The 23,895-nt window shown below is 48.6% G+C and overlaps 1 protein-coding gene and 1 long non-coding RNA gene across 3 annotated transcripts in view; one reads left to right on the top strand and one right to left on the bottom strand.

The window, feature by feature from the left end:
- Positions 1-22,983, bottom strand: LOC142360828 (uncharacterized). Of its 2 annotated transcripts, none has more exons than XR_012763396.1 (6): positions 22,860-22,983; positions 20,627-20,727; positions 17,968-18,181; positions 8,056-8,150; positions 7,086-7,188; positions 1-1,247 (listed from the first exon to the last, which is right to left on the bottom strand). It is a non-coding gene; the product is annotated as an uncharacterized LOC142360828 (long non-coding RNA). The 2 variants fall into 2 exon arrangements; XR_012763395.1 differs by having other exon boundaries at positions 17,968-18,223.
- Positions 22,984-23,165: 182 nt separating this feature from the next.
- The window catches only part of UBR5 (ubiquitin protein ligase E3 component n-recognin 5), a 93,101-nt gene continuing 92,371 nt past the window's right edge, over positions 23,166-23,895 (top strand). Inside the window, exon 1 of the mRNA XM_075415768.1 lies at positions 23,166-23,515. Within this exon, the coding sequence (XP_075271883.1) occupies positions 23,454-23,515 (62 nt within the window). The 5' untranslated portion in view covers positions 23,166-23,453. The remainder of the gene's footprint in view (positions 23,516-23,895) is intronic.

A 23,895-nucleotide genomic window follows, 5' to 3' on the forward strand; every position in this document is an offset into this window, starting at 1 on the left:
ATACACCAGCAATGAAAAGCCTTTGTTAAAAGGCAAATGCTTAATACGTACTTACAAGACAAAACTTCTTAACAACCCCCAATTCCCAGTGAAGATACTCACCATCAGCTTCTGCCTCACTATCTCTGGTAAGAGCTGTAGCCCAAGTCATGAACCGTATTCCCTCAGACTGGCCTGTGACACAAAAGCTAATCCCAGCCTCAGCAGCACCAACACCCACATCTCTCCGGCATCTGCAGACTGGTGAGCTGTATGATGTGTTATTTTCCCAGGGTGAAATATGAGCTTGGCTTTTCAATAAACCAAGAGCCAGCTTGTTTTATATTGAATGGTAGTTTCATCCAGAAAAAAAGAAAAATGCTTTTTGCCTTATTACTCATAAAAGGCATCACTTTTTCTGTCTGAAGACAAATCTTTTATTCAAAAGCTGAATTCAAAGGCTGCCAGTGTGTGAAGGGTCCCTCCTGTACGAGGTCTGTATACCTTTCTGCTAGCAGTATTTTGCATTTAAAACTCTGACACTCTCTAGTCTTTTTGGCTCCATATGAAAGTCTTTCAGGAGGTCTCTCTTGCATGGTAAGAGCCTGAATCCTTTATTTCATGGAGGAAGTTGTTTGCCAAGTCCCATCTGAAGAGACAAGATCTGGAGCAGACCACTCGAACCGAGCATCGAGCTAAGTCCTCCTGACAGAGTCCTGGGGGTACGGACTGCCAGAGCCATCACGAAGGAAAGACACTGAACACAAGAATGCATGTCAAAATAAAACTTCTGCGGGAAAAGCAACAGCTTGAAAATGATTTGAAGTTAAACCTCCCTGGTGCATGAAACCAGGGGATCTGGGGAGGCTCTGCAGGCCGGGGTGCCTGGGGATGCTGCCTCCTTTGGGATGCATCTTTCTGCCAGGGGATGTGAGCTTTTCCCCGCAGGCATGCTCGCCCAGGGAGTCTGTTCCCAGACCTGGAGAGCACCAGCGTCACCAGCGACCCTGAGCACCGAGCAGAGGGACCTGCATGCAGAATAAACTTGGAGGGCATCACCACACATCCGACGTAGGATAAGTAGGTGTCTGTGGACACAAACCAGCCAAGCAGAGACTTGCCGAGTTGCTGCTCTCCTCCTCTTCCCCCTTTCCCATCCCACCATCACTGGCCGATGCGCAGTGTGCTCCTGGCGTGCAGCAGCTCTGCTCTGGGAACAGCGTGTGCTTTTCCTTGTCTTACCATGTCCTGAAACCTCCGGGGAAATCCTGCAGCGGGATGAAACACCATGTCAGCAAGCTCTCCCTGTGAAATCAATTAACCCAGGGGTAGCAACGTTGGTTTACAAAGATTTCCCGAAACACCTGTGCATGGAGCTGCTCATCCCCAAGGGCACAGTCACACCAACTCCATGTCTTCACTTATGTTTTCAATCAGTGTCTAAAAATCATAAAAACCTATCTGCAGGCAGGACATTTTGTTAATTCTCTGAAAACTGAGCTGTAGTTTTTAAACCAAAAGGAAATACACAGCTCTGAATGTAATTTGTAGCCTTGTTTCCCTTTACTGCAGCAGCTAAGCAAGAATTGTATGCTGGCAGCATGCTTTTTTCACACCTCTGTTGCTGTTTTCAGTTAAAAACACCCACAATCTAAACCTTTGGTCTTCCCCATGCAAATAAGTAACTTTGCATTTATAAGGGCTGGATGGGTGGCTAGACTAGACAACTTAATAGTTATTTTTCATCTTATGTTTTGTGATCTTTCTGTAAAGATCTACATGGTGATAATCCTTATGGTGACTTCCTAGGGGTTGAGCAGAAGTGTGCACCTGCTTTGGCTGTGACAAGTGACTCTCTTGAACATATGTACTTGAAAACAGTTTTGGAAGGAGGCTGCTGCCTCTTTCTAGCATTTAGCACTGTTTGCAGATTACAGCAGCTTAGTATTATAAATTTAGTTTCAGCATTCTCAGTCATATGTGATCATTTTCAGTAGTGTCCCCATAGAGTTTAATGTCTGTGGATGTCCTTTATAGGAAAAGGACCTCAATAGTGTCCAGAGGAGAAAGACCAATCTGGCTCTCTCGGCAGATGATGGCAGCAAATGGGTTGCCCGTTGTCCCTTTCCAGGCTTCAGTCCCTTTGGGTCCTGGCGTTACAGAGAAACCCATGGTCTTAATGGTTCACAGGAGTCAGTTCCCACCTCAGCCTGGTACACGAGCCAGCAAACGTTAATAAAAATCCCTGAATTACTGATGTCCCCTGCTCCTAGTACAGTGAGAGAAACGGGGAACGGATTAACAGGCCTTGGCATTTGGGAAGCAAGCGACCTGCCCAGGCGGGTAAACCATAAAGATAAGGGTTGTCACTGATCACCCTGTTGGAGGGGAATGCGTGACTCGGTATTGATACCACAACAGTGGCAGACTGGACAGAGCAAGTTAGCGATCTGGGATCCCGTGATGAATAGAGATGCTAGTGAGTCCTTCTGAGCCCAGGCTTGACAAACCTCAGTAAGCTGGAGAGAGGTACGTAGATGACCCATAAACTGGCTTCAGTTTTTGGCTAAATACTGCAACGCACCCAGAATCTGGGTCTTGCCTCCTTCTGCTTTCTCTCTGCCTTTTCTCCCAGCCTTCTCTCATGGTCTTGCCTCTCTCTGAAAAGATCGTGGTGTAGGTGGCATCTTCTGCAACGTCACTGTGAGCGGGTGACTGGTGAAGCAGATAAGGACAACATCTTAAACAACTCAGTGCTCAGTCAAACCCCCCCAGACCTGAAAAGCCTGCTGAGCCTGTGCCAGGCTGGTCATTGAGCGAGCATCAGCTTGCAGGGCCACAGGGACTTCCAAGGGCCCCCAGAGTGACAGTGGGCTATGGGCTACTCTGCTCACCACAGTATTTGTTGTGCTAAATTACCCAAAAAAAGAGCCCTCACGATGTCTTGTGAGAGAGATGGTGGCCATGGACTCTGTCAGGGGTATTTTCACCTCTTCCCACAGAGCAGGGCTAGAGGTAGGTGAAGGATGGAGGTCCCGCTTCCCAGCTTCTTTCAGCGTACTCGCAGGCTGGGGTGAGTGCAGCCCCTCAGCACTGTGCTTTGACCACGTAAGACCAGACATGGACAACATGCAAGCTCTCTCCCTCCACCATGGCTGTGAGATTGAGCCCCTGAAGGCAGGTACTGCATCTTAAGGCATCACCATAAACAGGTGAAGAGACTTTCTGAGGCTGTTGACTCTCCATCTGAGACCTGCACCCGCTCCTGCAGAGCAGCAAGGGAGACCCAACGCACGCCCAGGTTAAGAGAATGAAGAGTATGGCAGGTGGAGTTGCTAAGAAGGCATCTCTTCAGCAAAGCTGGCATGAGAGATCATCTGCATTTGCCTTTCACTTCCTTATCAGAGGAGGATCAGGGTGTGGGAGAGCATATCTTCCAGTGCAGCACCATACTGGACCACCTCCAGCTGCTCCACATATGGAGCTGGTGAACTGTGGAGGCAGCACAGGAACCAGCCACGTAAATGGGAAATGGGGCCACACCAGTGTGAAACAGCTTCTCCAAACTGCCTGCTACTTTTTCAGCAATTTCTGAAAATACGCAACTCTGTAATAAAGGGTTGGGCTCCTGACTCATGAGGAGACATTTAATTTACAGAAGCAGTTCACTCCTGAGGCAGGCTAATCTGCCGTGCATTAAACAAGCATTTCTTGATGGGCTGCTTCCCACAGCCAGAGCCATATCCACTCCTCAGCTTCCTCCCGAGCTCCCCAGCAACAACGTGATGTTCTGGGCTTGACCAGTCCCAGATGGGAGTGGGCTGGATGGTTGAGCTGAGGCGTGAGAATCACACTGGGAAACGTCATTCACCATGAGTAAGGCTGCCGGTGCCTCTGGGACGTATAAGGAAGAGCTTTGCGGTGCAGGAAGATGAGCTTCTCTGTAATTATTTCCTGCGAGCTGCAGGAGAGCTCGCTTGCCCTTCCGGGCACGGATGGGTAATTACGGGCAGACACCAGAGGAGTAACCAACCCCGTGCAGGTGACTTGGCCAACGCCACCACTGCAGAACTAGTGACTTCTCAGGCACGGGGAAGTGGCACCTGCATTCGTGTGGGTCTGCCTAGCTGGCCCCCCTTGAAAGGGGCACCAGACACGGCTGAGCAGGTATGTGGATGGATGGGAATTGTTTTGAGCACAGGTCAACTCCGCCTTGAAGTTGTGCTGCCTGTCGTTTCAAGAACCAGCTCAGCTCCATTTCCCTAGGTGAAGGAGGGACTTCTGCCACACGGTTTGCTACTCCCATTGCCGGTGGGGTAGTCTCAGTACTCCCGCTAGCAAAGAGGGTCTTGTAATGGTTCTTCTTTGCGGCAGGTCAAGTGGTGCTGTAAATGCGATGTGCAAGTTGTGGCAATGTGCTGATACGTGGATGCTGAGGGTTACTGGAACGTGGAGAATTACCAGGGTAAAGTAGGCTTCAGCTTAATCAGGTCCCTGTCCAGTGAAGTCAAGGTGAATTTTGACCTCTGCTAGGATCAGGCAATGAAACATATTTGGAGCCGTCAAGGAAGTGAGTCTACTATCAAGCCTAACTTGCAAATGCGAGTTTGAAATTTTCTTTCATCAGCGGAATAATACATCCTCCTGCTTCGAGTCTGCTGCACCCCTAGGGAGCCTGCACAGCCAGATCTAATGCAGTGTGAGGAGGAGGATGAAGCAGTGCATATACCACAGCACCCATTTCTGATCTGGACCCTGTCAGTCTCACACATGGTCTAGAACTCACTCCCACAGTGAGCTTAGAAGCAACATCATCCCAGCACAGCTAAGGCCAAACACAGTATAGGTCCTTTGGCTCCTTGTTTCTGAGCCTTTTAGAGTCCCTGGCTTTCAAGATCTTCCTGACACCCACGAAGCTGAGAGCCTTTCTCTTAAAATGTAAAAGCAGGGTGGAGGGGTGGAAACTGGAATATGTCCTTCATACCACTGCTTACTGCCAGGTCGCTCCCTGTCCACTGCGCAGAGCCGGAGATCCCCACCCAGAACCCACCTTGTCAGGGGAGTCCATGGAGACAGACTTTAAAAGACATGAAACTTGCAGAAAAACCCATCAATCCCAAACCCCCCAGAAACCCCAGATCAAACCTTAAGGGCTGGAAGCGCTGCTGCTTTCATTCCCCTTCCAAATACAATGCCTGAATTCGCCTGTTCTTTCAGAGCATCTCTTGGTCTCTTCCGAGCAAGAACTCCAGGTCAAGTACAGCAAGTACCGATCAATTCAGAATTTGGTCAATACATTCTCAGACCTAGCAGCTTTTGACAGTGTCTGACATATTGATTTACAGATATCAGCTGTAATCTCTTGACATGCCAACCACGTTATTAAGTATGTTGTAAAGATACCGCTTTAAGCCCAGTCTGGACTAACCCTGGTACAGAAAGCCAGACGTTGTTCAACTGTGAGTGCAATTGCACACTGAGTACTGCAGCCACACATTGAAATCAGGCAGCCATGTGCTCAAAAGGATAATAATGATAATTTTCCCCTCTCCTAATTTCCATATGGAACGGAAGTAATTAGCCATGTAACTGTGCCCCTATGTGTCCAGCCAAGTACTGCTGAAAGGCTTGGAGCCGACTCAGGGTGTCAGGCTCCAGCTCAGCCTCCCGCTCTTTGGAGCGGCACTGACTTCCCATACAAAGCTACAGAATTCACTCCTGGGGAAGGTATGTCTTGGTTCCCAACCCCTTGTTTATGTAAATGAGACAATCCTTTGATATCCTCTTGGTTTTACCAACATCTTTAACACCCTCTAACCTTCATGGGAGAAGATATTCATGTTATAGCAATAACTGGTTTTTACATATTTCCCCATGGAATTCTTTCTCCACTTGAAACTCGTAATGGAGCAATTGAGTTCCTTCAATTCAAATCTAAATGATTCGTTGAATATTTTGCACTGGCTCCCTTCTCACTCTGCTGCTCAGACATACCGACGCTTAGCCAACTTTGAAAGGGTTTTCTCTTCCTTGTTTTCCTAGTGTTGTCCTAAGGTGTCTTCCTTTCAAATAATGCTTCCCGCATCATTCCAGGCTCTCTTCCACTTCTGCTCTCCCACCATCAAGTAGTGGTGAGGACCTGACAGCGTGGCCACTCTTTCTGAAACCCAGATGAATAGATGTCCTTCTTCCTAACAAGGTCTGGTCTAAACAGGACAGGTGGAAGAAAATGAGTGTTTCCCTTCCCTTTTATAGCAAACCAATTAAATAATTGCTGACCTGCTCTTGGCGTTATTCACTCTAGCTCTGCAGAATACAATTAAAGCAGTGACAGGTCTTTCCCCAGCACATTTCAGGGCACCACAGTATCCAGCATCATCGCTAAAGATGCTTTATCCCATGTGTACACAGGATCTTGACTGAAACATCCTGCAGCACCATGCCTTGGCAAAACCCTGTAGCGTACTTGTCATGCCATGTCAGTTGCGCTCATTAACTAAGCTTGCCCTTCCTAGAGCCTTCTCTAACCCCAAAATGTCCCAACATCTCCCCATTAGCTCTGGCTTTCTGCCTGCTCACTGCTCCTTTTGTGTGACGGCCTCTGCAATAGCCTGGCTGTGCAGCCCCTGCCATTGCTCCTGTGCTGATGGGGCTTGGAAGAGGCACTGCAGATTCAGAGGGGGTGATGCCATGGAAGAGCTCCTCTCTGTCTCCATCAAGCCAGTCCCCTCTTCCCAGCAGTAGTATCTAAAAGCTGCTGCAATGCTTCAAGAGAACAGCCTGCTGATAAATTGAAATTTCTTCTCTCTGTCACAACCAGACTCATTTCCAGGCACACACATCACATTTCCGTAGCACGAATAGGAGGACTACAGTAGTCTTCAGGCCCTAAAGCTGCTCTCAAAATCCTATTGCTTCAGCTTTTGTTTTCAGCCAACATTACTGTATTCCTACTGCTCCCATTTAATTCAAATAGCTCAGCAAATGCTGAGTCTGGCACCCAGAAGAGATGTAAATCGTGGAGCAGCTGAAGACGGTGGCTATCTGGGCTTTCCAGCATGAAGGTGAATGAGAGAGGTGGTATCACCCAGCAGTGCACAGCTCACCCAGCAGTACAAACTCCCACTCGCAAACAAGTGCCAAGAGCCATTGGTGCCCGCGCAGTTTGGTATGCAGCGTCTTGGTCTTCCATTTAGGTATCATGTCTATCTAAATGCAAATAAAGAACAAAATGTTATTTGCTATGGAAAAGTGCATTTTACATTGTTAGTTTATAGTCTGACATCCACTTCTGTTCAGGACAGTCCTCTGCAAATGAAATTCAGCTTTGCTGCAGGATTACAAATCAACGTGCTAGTGTAAGGTAAGAGAGAACTCTTAATGAGAACTCTCTCATTTCCACAACATCTGTGTTTATTTCATCAGAAAATAGTTTGTACGTGCCAAGACCACCTTTTGTTTTCTCCTCTGCAGGACAAAGGCGAGGCTTACCCACTTGTCAGAGATGTGCCCAGGTTACTCGAATACTGGTGCAGACCTCTGCGTTTCCACCAGTGTGCTTGAGAAAGTACTTCCCCAAAAGAGGGTGTTGGCAATCGGTGCTGCCGCCCTGGAAGACAACCCCGAGCATCCGATAGGATACAAACGAGAATTCCCTTTGTGGCAGGCATGCTGGACTGGCTGCAGCATCACTGAGCACAGGAGGAGGCTTCCTGTCAGCAGGCATCACTGGGCTGCTTGAGGCTTACGCAAGGCTGCTTAGAGCTGCATGAGTCTCAGAAGTCACATTTTCTTGGGAAAGCTGATTATTTCAAATCTTCTTCCATTCCAAATTGGAACATAATAGAAGTATCAAAACCAAGCTTATTGAAGTCCTTTGTTTAGATGCTGGTGTTTTGATACTTTACAGGATTCATACCAAGTTGAAAAAGATTTAAAGTATTTGATAATTCCATCATATCTCAATGAAATCAGTGATTATGTGAAACATTTCCACTCTCATCTGTTCTGCTAGGAAGAAAACAATCTGTCAGTTTTAATGAGAAATGAGTTACCAAATAAATCTATGCAACTCACCATCATCAGCTGGACACTCCAGACTACTAACGATGTCTTTCTCTGGCAGTCAGTTCTCATCACCAGCCTCCCATCACTTCTGTGACAGCTTCTCTCTGCACAGATGGAAAAAGGCATGGGCTCTAGTGAGAACAAGAAAAACCCAACCCTAATTTTGCCTTTCTTTTCTCAAGTTTTTCTTCCCTGTTTAAAAAAGGAGCAGTTCTTGTTTGCAACAAGGATCTCCCCTGCAAGGTGCAGCACTGGCAGTGGCCCAGAAGGACGGGCTGTGCAGCTGCACAGGTCCTACCTCACGACAGCAAGCGCGGGCCATCTTTAGCAGTGGTAAAACGGGAGCTGTGTCAGCCTTACTTTCTCCAGTGAGTCTGTCCTAGGGCCCTAGAGACTTTATCTACAGTATCATCAAAGTAGATGTCAATAACCCGGTGGTCAAATCTGAAGGGCTTCTGGCAGCTTGTTTCTGCAGCGCTAGCAGCAGTGGCCTGCACAAGGGAAGGCTGGTTTAGGGCCGGTCACAGGGATCTGAACATCCACCTGGAAATATCTCTAGGCATCAGGTACACCCTGACATGCCACTCTGCAAGACACACTTTCACCACTCAAGTATTGTGAAATATGAAGTTCTTCATTTATGGATTTTTCTTTCATTCTATTTTTTTCTCTATTCCATGGCTGGATTCCAATTTGGGGAACACCCGCACATAAAAACTGAACCAACCCTAAACGAAGTCAGTCCTGAAGCTACAAGTAACCTTCTCCAGGCTACATGAAGCCGCAATGGCTCTTACCAAAGGGCGCTGGAGCTTCAGCGCAGCGATGGCAGCACAGGTAAACATGTCACCAAGCTGCAGCTGCACGGGGAGGAGGAAAAGCGCGAGACACCTCTGTGAAGTGCTGTTACCCAGGATTTGTTTGAATCGATTTTCAACCTCTGTGGGTAATTGACCAATTAAATAGTTTAAGAATGAAAATCGGAAAAGTTCTTCTTTGAGAGGAAAAGCAAGTTAGCCTTGGAGCTTGGCGTCCTCTCCTAAGAAACCCGTGAAGTATCTCTTACGATGTGGGAACAGTAATTTAATTATAATAGAAAACAGTCTGGAAAAATGCACAAATCAGACTGACAAGCACTTCCAGTCAGCAGTGATTAAAAAAATCCCCAGCTCACGGCATGAGCCCTCTCTAACCACATCCAGTGCGCTGTATTTTTGCAAGGCATCAAAGACCAGACAAAACCGTTGTTCTCATCATCTTCATTTCAGATGAATTCTGGATCCCTCCATGTGCCACTGCATAAAATTTCAGTTCTTTCCCTCCTCCTTTGGCAGCACTGTTGGGGTGCGAGACAGGGTCAGACAGTAACTTCTCATATTACTGAGGAGTTTAAAATCAAGCCTGTGCTTTGATGAACTGTAACGATCACAGTCTATTTTAGAAGCATTGATCTCTGAGACAGCTCACATGCGTCAGGCAGAGCAGGAGATGCTCTGCACCTCCCAGGCTCAGGTCTGTGAGGGCTGCTGCTTTGGAAGGGGCAATTACTCATGCACATGGATGCCGTAGTGATGAGCATGGGTTAGGTTTGCTCTGGCATCCTGCCTCTAGCAGTTCTGCCTGTGCTGGATGCTCTGGAGAAGACCCTCTCTCATTTCCAGCTGGAGATGCAGTGCTGCTACAGCTTGTGCTGATGTGAGGACATGTCTGATGGACACTGGTGGGTTGCGTGGGGCTGTGCCAGCCATGTGGAGCAGCTGCTGCTGCTGCTGGCGTGGTGTTACCACCATCACCTTTCCCTTCATGTCACACCTGCCTTTGAACTTGCCATTCCTGTTTCTCCTCACTACTCCGCAGCTCTGCATCCGAGCAGGACGTGCCCGGGTGCTGCTCTGCTCCGCACCAGCGCCTGGCAGTGAACGCAGGGATCTGACAAACGTGTAGTGACACATTAACATCTGCCACTGAGGAGGTGATTCACAGGAGGAGCACATCCTTGCTTGAGGGCAACTGTGTCTACCAAAGTGGCTGGGTGAGCAGCTGCGAAGGGTGACTGCGTCAGCCATTCGACACCAAGCGGGACCTGCGAGTTGCCCAGCACCCTGTCTGGGGTGGCACTGCCTTCGGAGCGGGGACAGGCCGACAGACTGCTCCCTGGCTGCAGTCAGCAGGCACCTAAAGGGGTTCACTCACTTCACTTCAAACCTCTACGCCAAACCCATCTACTCCCCTCTAAAGATCCTCTGCAGCCAGTGGAGGAGAGTGTTGCTCCTAGGACATGGCTAACCCCACCAGCAGCTGTGCAGCAGAGTCCCTGGCCGTAAAGAAGGTGCAGGGAACTAGCTCAGGTATGGACATCAACGCTGTAAGTGCACGTGAGGTGGGTGCTGCTTTCTGAGTCTCGAAGTGTGGGAACTGAGAGACTTTGGATGTAACCTTGCTCCAGCACCACTGGAAATGCTTTCTGTGCATGTACATAATCCTTTTTGAAATGGAGAAAACCTGCTCCGACCAGGAAAGCTCCAGATTTTGCTATATCTCTCGCAAAGTTTTCCTGTTCCAGACACTGCTTTGGAAGAAAACACTTTTCTTTAAATTAGCAACTGAGTTTGTGCCATTACGGAATGTCTTGGAGCCCTTCCTCCCCCAGCACCACACAGGGACACAGCTAACGCACATTGCTAGACCACTGAGTGCAGAGCTAGTCTAAACCTGTCAGGAATATCTAGGGCTGATTTCATACGTCAATTACATGTTGTGTAAAAAAAGGATTTCCTAAGAGCTTTTCTTAAGTCAAACTGAAGGTTTGGATCTTTCCTTTTTTATGTGTCAAGGGACTAGATACACCACAATGGAAAATCTTGTAACAGCCACACTTCATGTACCAGCATCGCATACCAGCATCACACCATCTCTGGAGTGCCTCCCTTGCCGTGTAACAAATCCCTGTTTCAAAACGAATCTTTCTTCAAAGGAGCATCCTCAGGCTTAGCACATATTCCTGGTTTCTCTCAATTTATTGCATATCTTTGAAGGAGCAGAGACTCCAGGGTCCATCCCCTGGGTGCCAACAGCTTTTAGCCATGATGGGTCATCTTGACAGGTGGGGAGGGAGGAGTGGTGAATGCGCTGGGCAGGCTTTTAGACATAGGGAGGAAGGGTGGTGGCAGGCAGGAATGTGCTGGTGCTGCACCACCAGTGGAGACCGACACAGAGAGGATTTCATGGAGACTCCTAAACCACAGCCAGCTTCCTCTGCTTATCATGCTCATGGCAGCCATCATTCCATCACTGTGCCTCACATCACCTGTTTTTGGAAAAGGTTACTGATGAGGTGTACAGACAAGCAACCGTAGCTATACCTGATGTCTTTATCTGCCTTATCCCAGTCACAAGCTGGACTGACCAATGACTTCATGACAAATGAAAAAACCTGTCCTTGATGACTCCCCAATCTTTCAGCTACCAGTTTCTTTCTAGAAATAGCTGTGTTCAGCTACGAAGTAGCCATAGGAAAGATATCAAGTGTTAAGAGGATTCAGAGATCACAATTATGGCTATCTGGTACAGAAATGGGGGCTTTGACATGTGCACATTGACACTGTGGACCTGCAGATATGACATTTTCAGTTGATTCACCTTGGCTTTCTGGAGCATCGCCATGCAGAAAAACCACCTGAGATGGCAGCATGCCTGCATGAAATCTCTGCTGGCAAAACCCACCCTGCGACTTAGTGCAAAAGAGATGAGACTGGGTGGCCCTGCTTCCAGAGGGTTAGTCTGGCTTAAAGTTACAAGGGGTAATGGCTTTAAACTAAAAAAGGGTAGATTTACTTTAGCTATAAGAAAGAAATTCATTACTCGGAGGGTGGACAGGCACTGGTATAGGTTGCCCAGAGAAGCTGTGGATGCCCCTCCCTGAAAGCATTTAAGGCCAGGCTGGATGGGGCATTGAGCAACCTGGTCTAGTGGAAGGTGTCCCTGCCCATGGCAGGGGGGTTGGAAAGAGATGATCTACAAGGTTCCTTCCAACCCAAACCATTTTACGGTTCTATGAAACTTCAGCATGGGCAAGGTTAGAGTCCAGGTAAGCAAAGACCTTTCCTAAGAACCTAATCAAGGTGTCTGCAGGCATGTGCTAGCAAAACAGCCTGGTCAGATCTTGCCTGAACACAGAAGCCCAGGCTTCAGCAGTAGCGTGGACAGGACCCTCGTGTTGAGTCTTCAGGGATGGTTCTGGGAACGGCTTGCAGTCCCCTGAAGCTGCACTGATTTGAAATGGGCTGTGAGGCTTTTCTTGATGCTTCATTTATGGAATGAATGTGCACTACAATTTTGCATGGCAGTTTTTGGGAAATGCCCAGGCTGGCAGGTGGTGAGGACTCTTTTACAGGTGCCCGTGCTTCAAAACTTCCCCAGCGCACTGTGAGGTTTCCTAGCAACTTCCTTCCACCATCTTCGTGCTCAGATTTGTTTTGCGATGTGGGCCATCATAAAACAGTATTTCTGCCTATTTAAGCTAGTTTAGTTCTTTTAAGCTGGCAAGGCAAGTGCAGTACAGCAGCAGTGTCTGATTTAAATCCTTTTCAACTATTCCCTCCAAAACTAACAACACCCTGAATGCATGTAGGTGGGTTCCTTGTGCTTTTTTTTCACCAACCAGATCACCAGTCCACTGCTCAAATTGCTGAGCAGCAGAAAAATTCCAAACCCATCTTAAAAAAAAAAAAAAAAGACACAAGAGTAGTATTTTCTCTGATCTCTGCATCTATTACATTCTTGCTGAGCTCCTCTGGCATATGTGAAACCAACAGATGTTGATGATGTGCTTTGGACAACTCTTTCCAAATACGTGAGAGAAATCACATTTTCGAGCCAAATACGCTCTTAGAAACAAGCAAAACCAAAGTAGCTAAACCTTGCTAACCTTTATGCACATGCGTGTTTATCCAGTTTCAAATTTGCCATAGGCTTTGTTTAAGTCTGTAAATTCACTGATAGCATCCAGGTTTGAATACGTTCAAGTGTTTATTCAGTATTTTGTACTGGCTCAGACAGCCAGCTTGAAATGACACCTTTAACTAGAAAGGAAGTGAGGTGAGCAGAGCAAACTTGAAAGAGTCTGGGTGTAAGGAGGTGCAGGAGACAAGCCCAGCTTATCCCCATCTCCTAGAGTAGCACTGACACATTATTTGTTACTGAAGTCATTCACTACACAAATACATATTTCTTCAAAGATAGTAGAGGAGAAAAAATTACTTCCCTCCCCATTTAGCAATGGGAAAGCGAATGCCAAGTGCCTTGGTGTTTTCCTTGGCACCTGCACTGCTCTGTGAGCTCTCTCACAGAGAGCCATGAGGAGCTGAAGTGCAAGAGGAAACGTGGAATCAAGTCCCCCCCGTGCTGCAGCCAGGCTCCTTCCCGCCCTCAGCAGGATCTGTCCCTGCCTGGCGCTGAACAAATCCCGTATTCATGGGGCTTGGCATCCCAGCTACGCGCGGCCGAGGCACAAACTTAGCCCTTCCAAAATCACCCTACGCGAAGTCTCTCCCTTTCTCCCCAGGCTTGGCTGCCACCATGACTATTTTAACCCAGCATCAGGCATCTCCATTAGAGGTAAGCCGCACTTACACCCTCGCGCGTTAGGGATTTGCCAGCTCCTGCCATTTGCCATACTTCACTGCTATAAACCATTGGATTTCTTGCTCAGCACTGGTGTTTGCACCAATGTGGCTACGTCAGCTGTTGGCATCGGTTGCAGAGATCAGGGCAAACTTCCAGAGAAGATCAGGCCTTGGATTTCTATCAAAACCCATCTGTTCCTGGCTGAGAGTTATTCCCACCACCTTTATAGCTGGGCGGGATAATGAGCTAGTGAACCCACAAATTAGTACAACATGTAGCTCTTTTAATAGCCTTCTTCTCCAGAAAGTCAAGGCTGCTATCGCATCTTGTGTACACCAGCCAGCCCAGCGAGCCAGGAGGACTTCTAGCTGACACTGGCAATTGTTTTTGCAGTGTTACTGCACTGCTGACATCAGCAAAGCAATTTAAGATTTCTCCCATGGCAGTCACTCTAGAAACAACTTGTATGAAAAAGCAGCCGACGGCCACGATGCTTGTCTTTTCTGATACCCAGGCTGGATTTGGGTACAGCTCGTGGCGGGCAGGACCGCGAGGTGAACATCGCAGCAAATATACCTCCTCCACCAACCTAAACCCACTTGTTAATCAGGCGTGTGCAGGAGCGACAGCCTCACACCGCGGGTCCTGCCACAGGAGCGCCACAATTAAAGAGCGCAAGGGCTGAAAGGAATTAACGCAGAGCTGCTGCGGCGGAGCTCACTCCGCAGAGAGCCGCAGCACCAAGGGTTAACGCTTCGCTGCCTGCCTCCACAGATCTGCATAATGCCTTGCATTTGGCAGCTCATTTGCATGATTTTAAATGACTCTTTTGTCTTGAAAATAACATCTAAAATACAGCTTCAGAAATAAGTGGTAGATATTAACGTTTCATATACTAAGAAGGCTCGGATAAGTCTATTTGTCTGAACTCATCAACTGAGGTTGTAAAAATCATTTTAACAGAGTGATGTTGTTTCTTTATTGCCGAGCCTGGAGTGTTCTCTCCCGGTGCCATTTTGACTACCCTAAATGAGGTCTACCGTGCTCACCCATCCCACACAGAGGGGCTGAAGCTGGCCTATTCGTTCAGACCACCCGGAGGGCTCAGCAGCTCCAGCCCTCGCCAGCGGGTCCAGCCCGTCTCTCTCATTAAATTGGAGGAGTGATGCCAGCAGCTGGAGGCCAAACCCCTGCCATCAGCACATCCTTACCTCCAGGCGGCGGATGTGTACCCAGAGGTGTTACACCACTATGAGCTCAGTGTCCCACCTCCCACTGCCAGGAGGGATCCAGCTCACCGGAGGACGGATACCTAGATTTCGGCAGCTGAATCACATTCCAGTGACTGCCGTAACTACATCTCCACTGACTAGAGTGGGAGATTAGACACCTAAACTGAGGGATCTGTTGTCTGGATCCGATTCCCACTCCAAGTTCAGTTGACAGCCTGTGAGCTGGTCTTTGCGGGCTGAGCCTGGTATCTCTCAGCTCCTCTCTCCCTCATGGTGGGAGACGGATACAAAGCACAGTGTCTTCTACTTGCAGTGATGTGTTTTGGAGTAGGAGAAGGGGCTATTAGCCTGAACTGGCACTTCAGCATGTCTTAAATCATAGCTTATCAGAGCAGCAGAATAAATCCTAGGAAATAGGAAGCCAAATGGACAAGATACACATTTAACAGTAAACTCAGCTGATGTTATGACTGAAGACTATCTGAACTCCCGCCCTAGTGCCTTACATACTGTAAACTTCTGTACGTTCCTCAGGAAAAGCCCTATAATTTCTGCATTAAAAATCTAAAGCATTTCTAAATGGGAGATCCCAAACCAACACACTTGTGCTCGTGACTTTGCAGCCCCAAAAGCCAGGCGACACCAGAAGGCATTTCCCGCTGGAGGCAGCTCCCCGCCGGCAGCATGCCCGGCAAGCGCTGTGCCCAAGGAGCAGCGGAGGGGCAGGAGGGCTCGCCACACCTCCCCTGCCAGCTGGATGGCACCAATCCAGGCAAAGCTTTAGGCAAACCTAGCTGGGTCTAGGTAGGTGGTACAGGCTGTAGGGGGAGAAGGACAAGTGTAGGTATGCAATCCTGAGTGAACAGATCTGTCAAACGCTAACAAGTTTCTACCCAGCGCGTTTAGTTCAGTTTTTCTTTTGCCCAGTGCTCATAACCTAGACGCTTTGAAGTTTCCTGCAAGTGATAATCTACTGACTGCCCTGCTTTCAGACTCTAGTGGCATTACAGTTTTCAATAAAATGTTTCAAAGCTGACACAGGGCCATCTTTTTCTATCTTCGCTTTTTGCAATAGCTAAACCTTTTACTTGACATTTCTGTTAAAAACTAGACAAAGGCAGATATGCCAGACATCTCAGCCCAAATAATTAAAGCCTGACAAATTTACAAACACTGCAGCTCAGCTTGGTTTATAGCAGCAGGCAACACTCCTTGCAAGTGAAACTACTCGTATGTTCAGTTAGTAGCAAGTAATTCTGTATTTGCAGATCTGCCTGCAGTTTCATGCTAACTACCTACCCATCTTTATAAATACATGCACCAACACATATGCAGGCATATACAACAGACAAGTGTCGTAATTGCTGTTACAACAAAATGTTCATCCATCAGTTAACTGTGTCCCTTTCCTCTTACACTGCAATGGAAAGAAACCTTCCAGACTATTCACTCATTTTCTTCCCTCTGTTGGTTTCACTGAAGCTAAATGTTGACTGCTGAAGCAGTTCCCAACACAGGTCTCCATGTACGGCATCTCCTGTTGACCACTGGCCCCATTGCACTTTTTTTTCTCCCTTTCAGCACTGGAGCTCCATCACCACAAAAATCCTAAAACTTTATTTCATGGGATTCCCGTCTGCCAGAGCTGCCTCTCTTCACATGAAGTCAACATCTATTTTTTTTTACATTTAATCACTACCATGACTGGTTGTGATGATCCACTGCAATTATGTTCTCAGCTTGGGAATATGCTACAGGTACATACAGGAACAGATAAAACCCAGCTGTCCTATCCTATGTAAATGTCCTTAGTGATTTAAGGGTAGGAAAAACAAAGAAGAAAAAGGCTCACAAGATTTTTAGCAGAACGGTGAGATCTTTCCTGAAAGCAAAGCCCATCCTTTAAAGGGAACGGGGTGGTCCAAGAGATGAGAATGCTTTCACTCCTGAAGTGTTTGAAACTGTGCCTGCATGCCTGTGATGGGAGCCTCTGGCTGCTGAAACACGGCAGAGCTATGTCAGCAGGAATGGTGAATTTGCAGCCTCTGTGTACACTCCTTCTGCACAGGCCAGATTTCTCCTGAACAGCTACTGTTTATCACTTCTCAAATGACACAGCCTCTGGATTGCTCAAAATGCCAGCTGTAAACAGAGGCTGCTTCGGAGCTGTTTCACGAGCAGCTCACTTTTCTGTGTGCCTGTGTTATCACTCAAATCAGCAGTTTTGGCTCGAAACTCATCTCCCTCTCACCACCCTCCGGTTATCATTGTGGAGCAGCCTGAGAGCACACAACCTGCCTCCTCTGGGGTGAAACCAAATGGAAACCTGTGCTCCCGAGGTGCAGCACAACCTCTGGGGAAGCTGTGGATGTCCAGTCCATGAGGCACACGTAGAGCTGCCCAATACAAACCCTGTCAAAACTCAGCACTGCAGATGACTGGGCACTCAGCACCTGCTGCTTTATGTGACAGTTAACTCCTCTTGAATTTTTTGAATTTTAATGATTTTTCAAGTGGAATTAAAACCAAATGCAAGAACTATCTATTATTTCTTTCTATATTATAAATAGCTGTCCATGACAGATGACTATTTGATGGCAGAGGAACAGCAGCTAAAAAGTAGGCTACTACACAGAAAGGTAAATCCTGGGTCCGCTGAAGTCCATGGAATAATTCACTTGCTTTTGCCCTGGTAAGTCTCCACTCCTTTCCCTGCCAGAAACAAATTTACTCTGCAATGATTTCAGAAGGTAGTACATGAATCAAGGCCACACAGAACTATTGCTGTGAATGCAGTTTGCCCTCACAATTTATAAAGGCGATTTTTTTTCAAAACTGCCACTTTTGAAGGTAAATATGGTTAAGGCAAGAGTAACTAAGACAAACGGAACTAACAGGGAAATAAATTCCCTTTTTTCGTCCCAGTTAATCATCTGGACTCCCTTAGCAGCCTGCAGACAGATGAGCAGGAGAAGGCAAATCCACAGGGATCCTAGATAACCTGCTAGGGTCAAATGCCCACCTTTAGGTTGCTAAAGTTCAAACAAATTCCGTCTTTCCTTACCAGGAGCTTACAGGAAGCCAGCGACAGTCGCACAAGGTGGCTGTCCACTGCCTCTGTCCCCAGCACGTTCAGCTGCCACACGGTGCCCGGGATGCCTGGTGAGCTCCTCTTGTCACGCTCAGGTGCATTTGTCAGCAGACAGGTCTGGTCTACACATACATAAGCCACCACATAAACTTTGTGGTTGGGCCTGGAGAAGAGATGTCCTGGATGCCTAGTCAGAAGGAAGAGGTGTTCAAAAGCGTCTCTGTGGGAGCTGGAAGAGAAGGATGCAAGTAAGGGGCTACAACAAGGGTGAGGAGCAATGTCAAGTGAGGGATCTGTCAAAACAAAATCTCAGTCTGCCAGATATTGGTGGATCTACCAGCTCCACTGAGTACGTGGCAGAGATGTCACCTCGATCCCAGACATACCATGCCAACTCCCCTAAGCAGAAGAAAGTAACCCTGACTGTATACTAAAGAAAGGAGAAATGGATGCAGAATCCTGATTTCTAGCCTGGGAGTCCTTCACTGCAGAGCCAGGGAGAGGAAATGCCAAGCAGCTCAGACAAGAAAGGAGAAGGGAGATGAGGCACTTGCAATATTGCCTGATTTTAAACAGACACATTTCAGTCCATGCGTGATGGCAAGTGTTACACCAGCAGGCTGTGTGCCAAAGTGTCTAGCTAACCATACAAACTTCTGAACATCTGAGCCTCTTCTGGCCAAGTTTTGACCCAAGGTTCTGGTCTCAGAGGTCTCCGTTAGCTTAACTAACCCAAGCATCAGAGAGGGGGCAGGAGAACTGATTAGAACTGCAGCTACAGGAAAGACCGCAGCCCAGCTCAACCTGTTTTAGTCACTGGAGAACCCACAGGGCAAACACAAATGGTTGTGCGTGCTATTAGACACCAAAGAACCCACTGTAAGAAAAAATCCATGGGAAACAAGTTTTCAGCAGCTCTGAACACTACTAAGCTACCTTCTCTTTTGTGGCCTCAAACAATACTTCTGAAAGACCAGCATCATTTTGTGCACAAGACAAATGATTTTTCTATTACGGCGACCTCTTCACTTGACAGTCAGCTGCAAGTTAGAAAATAAGAGACTATAAACACTTATATAATCAAGATGAAGTTTCAGCTGTCATAAATAAAGCAATGTATAAAAAAAATCAGGCTATGACAACGTGGGACATGAGCACTACGAAATGTAGCCCAGGACAGCAGAAAGGAAACGGCTGGCAGCGCAGTCCTCCTCAGCTGGCATTGTCTGGTTTCTAGTGTCAACTTGCAAACTATGCAGGTACTTTTGTTGCAAAACACACAGATGTGGTTTAAAAACCTGATGTTTCCAGCCCCAAACTACTCTTGCTCTATACCTGGACAGAGGGACAGCAAGAGACCGGCTTTGCTTCAGTTTGTGGCACAAGATGCTGGATTTCATTCTTTGCAATGTACTTTGTTGCTCGCTACAGGAACTTCTGCTCAGCCTTGGGAATAATCTAGAAGCTGCAGTTTTCTGCACAGCATTCTCACTGATGCTTCCAGAAATGCTGGCCTCATTTCTTCCACAGCAAAATACAGCCTTACGCTGCCAGCCTGATGCCATCTCTGTTGACATCTGGAGTTAACAGCCCAGAAAGCATGTACTGGGGCTCTCCTTAACTGCCTGTAGCCTTTACTTCTGCTCAGGGCCTCCTCCCCGGCTTCAGCATGCCCCATCAGCCGCAGGCACCACTACCTGATGTACCCCTGCCAGCATCTGCTTGTGCTGTTTACAGAGTAAAGTCCCCTGCAGTCCTCCTGCCCCAATCCTCTCATCTCTAGCAGGTCCCGTCCCTCTAGGACTAACAGGCTTCCATGCAAACCACCAGGCCTGCAGCTGCTGAGTGAGTTTAGTGAGTGGCATGAGTCAGTCCGTCCCGGTGAACACTATTCAGAAGCTGTTTCTGATGGCAAAGTTCCTGATCTACCGGAACTAGATGTGCAGGGAGCAGGAGGCTGGACAAGATGACTTCCAGAGGTCCCTTCCAACCCATGCACTTCCACCGGTCTGAAAACTTCAGGAAATGCTGATGCTCATCAAAACTCAGTATTTCAGACATGACAGCAATGACCCCACAGGAGTTATTTTATATGATATTTCCAAGCTGGCAAAAACTCTCGTGCAGACAAGCATAGCAGCAAGGAACCTGTTCTGCTGGTTTGGAGTTGGTATATTTATAGCTGCACCTTCATAAGGAAGCTGCTGCTTTATCAGTAGGCCTGAAAATAGCACCATCTATACAACGAGGAGTTGTGCAACACAGGGAACTAAATTTCATAGGCCAAGACAGAAGTCCTGTCTTAAAGATACATTTTGTAAAGAAAGAAAATCTAGTTATTTTCTTGATTTTTTTCATAACTTGGTTAATATGAGTTGTTACAGACCAGTTTACTATTGGATGTTTTCATCCAACAGACTTAAGACAATCCAGAGGCCTTAGGAACAGTCTTTTATTTTGAAGTTCTTAAAAAACAGAAGTTGTAAGAATAAGTGGTTCTATTATCAGAAAGCAATTCTATTTGGAGTAATTTCAGATAATTAAATGACCATCAAACTCTTGCTACCTGCGTGACTCTCTTCTAAGAAATGCATCAGTGGACAAGACAGGCATTCAATGTATTACCACTCACAGGTACTCCAAAAGTCAACCAGTAAGATGCGGCCTTGCATCCACGTTAGAGAAGTATGGGTGCTTGACAGTGTGCTGGAACTTCTACCGCATCACAAACTCCTGTCAGAATAACAATATCGTCAGCTGAACACTTGGTTTTGTGATCTCTTACCCACACTTACAATTAGTTGCCATTTTGGACTGTAGCATAAACTCTTAGTGTGAACAAAAGCTGATATTTGCACTACTCAATTTTATTCTGGCACCAAGTGCAAGTTCCAGTGGAATCAATTTTACTTTTTTTTTTTTTCATTTTTGCTTATGCTGAGTGCTTGCACAGGCACAGCCACAGGCAATGGCTAAAACTGGGGTTCAGTCATAACATACATAAAGCTACAGAAAATGATTACTTAGAAATGCCAGCAGCAGACTGCTGAGACCTCACAGACGTGTGCCCTCTTTGGGCTTTTCCAGCTCTTTTCCTGTCTTTTATTTAATAGGTTTCCATAACCCATTAACTTTTAAAGCTTGAGTGTGAAGGGTGGAAGGAAGAAAGTAATGGAAATCTCTTCCTTACACCTAGCCCCTAAGAGGACTCCACTGAACAAGTCATGCTTTGGAGAACTAGATCTCGATGCTGACAGCAAACAAGAAGCTGGAGCTTCCCAAACCCTACCAAGAATTCTTAAAAGCATTGCCAAGGATGCAACAAGATCTACTGCAGCAGCTTATGTGGCCCATCCACAGTTCAATGGAAAAGAGGTATGACTGTCAAAGGCAAACATTCAACTTTCCTCAGAAAAAAACAATCAAATTGAGATTCAAGGTTTTTCAGGTGATTGTCAAAACATTCATGCGATTCTGATAAAATGACTGAGGTCAAGACAGCTTAGAAGAATCTCTCACTGCAATAAACACATAAATGTTTTCAGGGAAAGCATAAAGACTGATGTTCAGGGGAAAAAAAAAAAGGCAGAACAAAACTAACAAACTTTAGTACAATGAAATGCAGAACTAAGTATTCAAAAAAATCTTCGCTCTGTCCTAACAGGGAAAAAAGGTAAATCATGCATCTACTCATTTTGAAAAGTGCAGCTACTGCACTGTCTCACTACCAAACAGAATGAGTCCTATTCCATGCCTCATATTTCCAGAAACCTGTTGGGATTTTCCTTCTAGGATAAGCTAAATTACTTATTTGTATTCCTGAACCTATTTGAGTAACAGTCTCTCGAGATCAGAACATGTGAGGAAACAGTGTGTGAAAATAAGAAACCTCTAATGCATCAACTGAGTATTTCTTCTCTTTATCACATTTCCTCACATTAATGACAGTTGTATCAAAAAAAACTTCACAAACTTCCCAAATCTTTGGTCTGCAAGCAGCTAGGCCAGCCAATTCTTGGATTAGCTGCTTTTGGCTGTAATGGGGAAAGGGTCAGAGAAGAAAGGGGAATGGAAGATGGCGAGTTGCAAAATTCTTGAGATTTGACAGTGGAGGAACAAACTGAGATTTCCACAGTTTGATACGCAGCGTCAGAAATGAATTACCACTTAACAAACTAGGCTCTAGAATTTTTTTCTACCGTTATCATGGGATTGCCAGCATTCCTCACACGCTAAAAAACGCCAAGCCGTTTTTCTAAATTTCTGATTTCCTGAAAGCAAGAGCAGGCTGCAAAAGCAGCAAATTCCAGTCAGAAAAAAAAAAATGTAAAAAATCAAAGCTTGGTTCAACCCCTGCCAAGGTATTAGTTTCCATAGAAACAAATGCATGTTTTATTGACTTTGTTACTCAACTTTCAGCAAATTGAGATGTTAATTTGTTAAGAACAGCCCCATTTGCAAGCTGCGCTCATCTTGGAAGACCACGGTTAAACCCGGTCGAGCGGGAGGGTGCGCAGCCAGCGCGGCACCGAGCGCTCCGCCGGCTCGGGGTAGCTTTCCACGCCGATATCCCACCGGTCTCCCCGGAAAAAAAATAAATACAGTGCGGGAGGCTGCGGGAGTCGGGGGGCAGTCCGGCCGCCTTACTCGTACCTCGGAACCGCAGAGCAGCAGCCGGCTCCGGGGAGCAGCGCGTCTGAAGCGCACCCGCGGCGGGAAAGCCCTGCGGAGACCCGCCCGCCCCCCATCCCCCCCCGGAGGGCCCCATGCACCCACCACCCCGCTTCCACCCCCGAGGCCCCTCCGCCGGGCCGCCCCCCCCGCCCCCCGCAGGGGCCCGGCCAGCCGCGGCACGCGCCACTCACGGGGAGCGGCTCGCCCCGCGCCGGCATTAAACGCGCTACGAGGCCGCTCCCGCCGAGGCCCCACGCCGGGACGGGGGCGGTGGGGGGACGGAAGGCCCGCCCGGCGCCTGAGGGAGCCGCTCGCCGCGGCACGTGGTCCTTTACGTCCCCCGCGCGTGACGTCACCGCGCTCCGCGAGGCCTCCCCGGCCAATCGGCGGCGCGCTTAGTGGAAGGGCGCCGCGCAGCGGCGCGCGCGCCAGTCAGCGCGAGGCTTAGACGGCGTCCGCCGCTCCGCCCTCCCCGGCGCGGCGCACGGAGGGAGGGAGAAGGGCCCGCTGGAAGTTAAGATGGCGGCGCGGGCGTGAGCGCGGTGCGGGCTGAGCCTCCTCCCGGCGCCGTTGCGGCGGGCTCCTCCTTCCTCGCGCCCCGCGCCGCGGCGGGTGAGCCGAGGACTCCGCCGGCGGCCGCGAGCGGCCCCGGGGGAGGGACGGGGGCTGAGCGCCCCCTCCCCCGCCGCCCCCCCCGCCCCCATTGTGTGCCCGGCCCCCGCCCGCCCGCCTCCCTCCGCCGGGAGGGGGGGGGGGTGGCCGCGGCGGCGGCAGCGGCGCGGAACATGACCTCGATCCATTTCGTGGTGCACCCGCTGCCGGGCACCGAGGACCAGCTCAATGACCGGTGAGGGCAGGCCGGGCGGGGGGCGGAGGGGAGGGGCCGGCCCGGCGGGGCTCGGCCCCCTGCGGGCGAGGGGAGGGGCCGGCGGCGGCCGGCCCGAGCGGCGGGGGCGCCCCGGGGGAGCGGGCGGCGACCCGAGGGACCGACCGAAACCCACGGAGCCGCGGGGCCCCGGCCCTTCGCTCCGGCAGGGGCCGGCGGCGAGGAGCGGTGCGGGCCCCGCCGCGGGCACCCAGCGTTCCGCGGGCTCCGGAGGGAGCGGGCGGCGGGGGGCCGGGACCCGGGCGGCGGGCCCGGCTGGGACTCGTCTTCCCCAGGATCCGGGGGCGAGGAGGGGCGAGAACGCGTCCGCGTCGGTGGGGGACGGAGCGAGGCGGACAATG

Source organism: Opisthocomus hoazin, chromosome 3 (genome assembly GCF_030867145.1).
Source record: "Opisthocomus hoazin isolate bOpiHoa1 chromosome 3, bOpiHoa1.hap1, whole genome shotgun sequence".
Lineage (NCBI taxonomy): Eukaryota > Metazoa > Chordata > Aves > Opisthocomiformes > Opisthocomidae > Opisthocomus > Opisthocomus hoazin.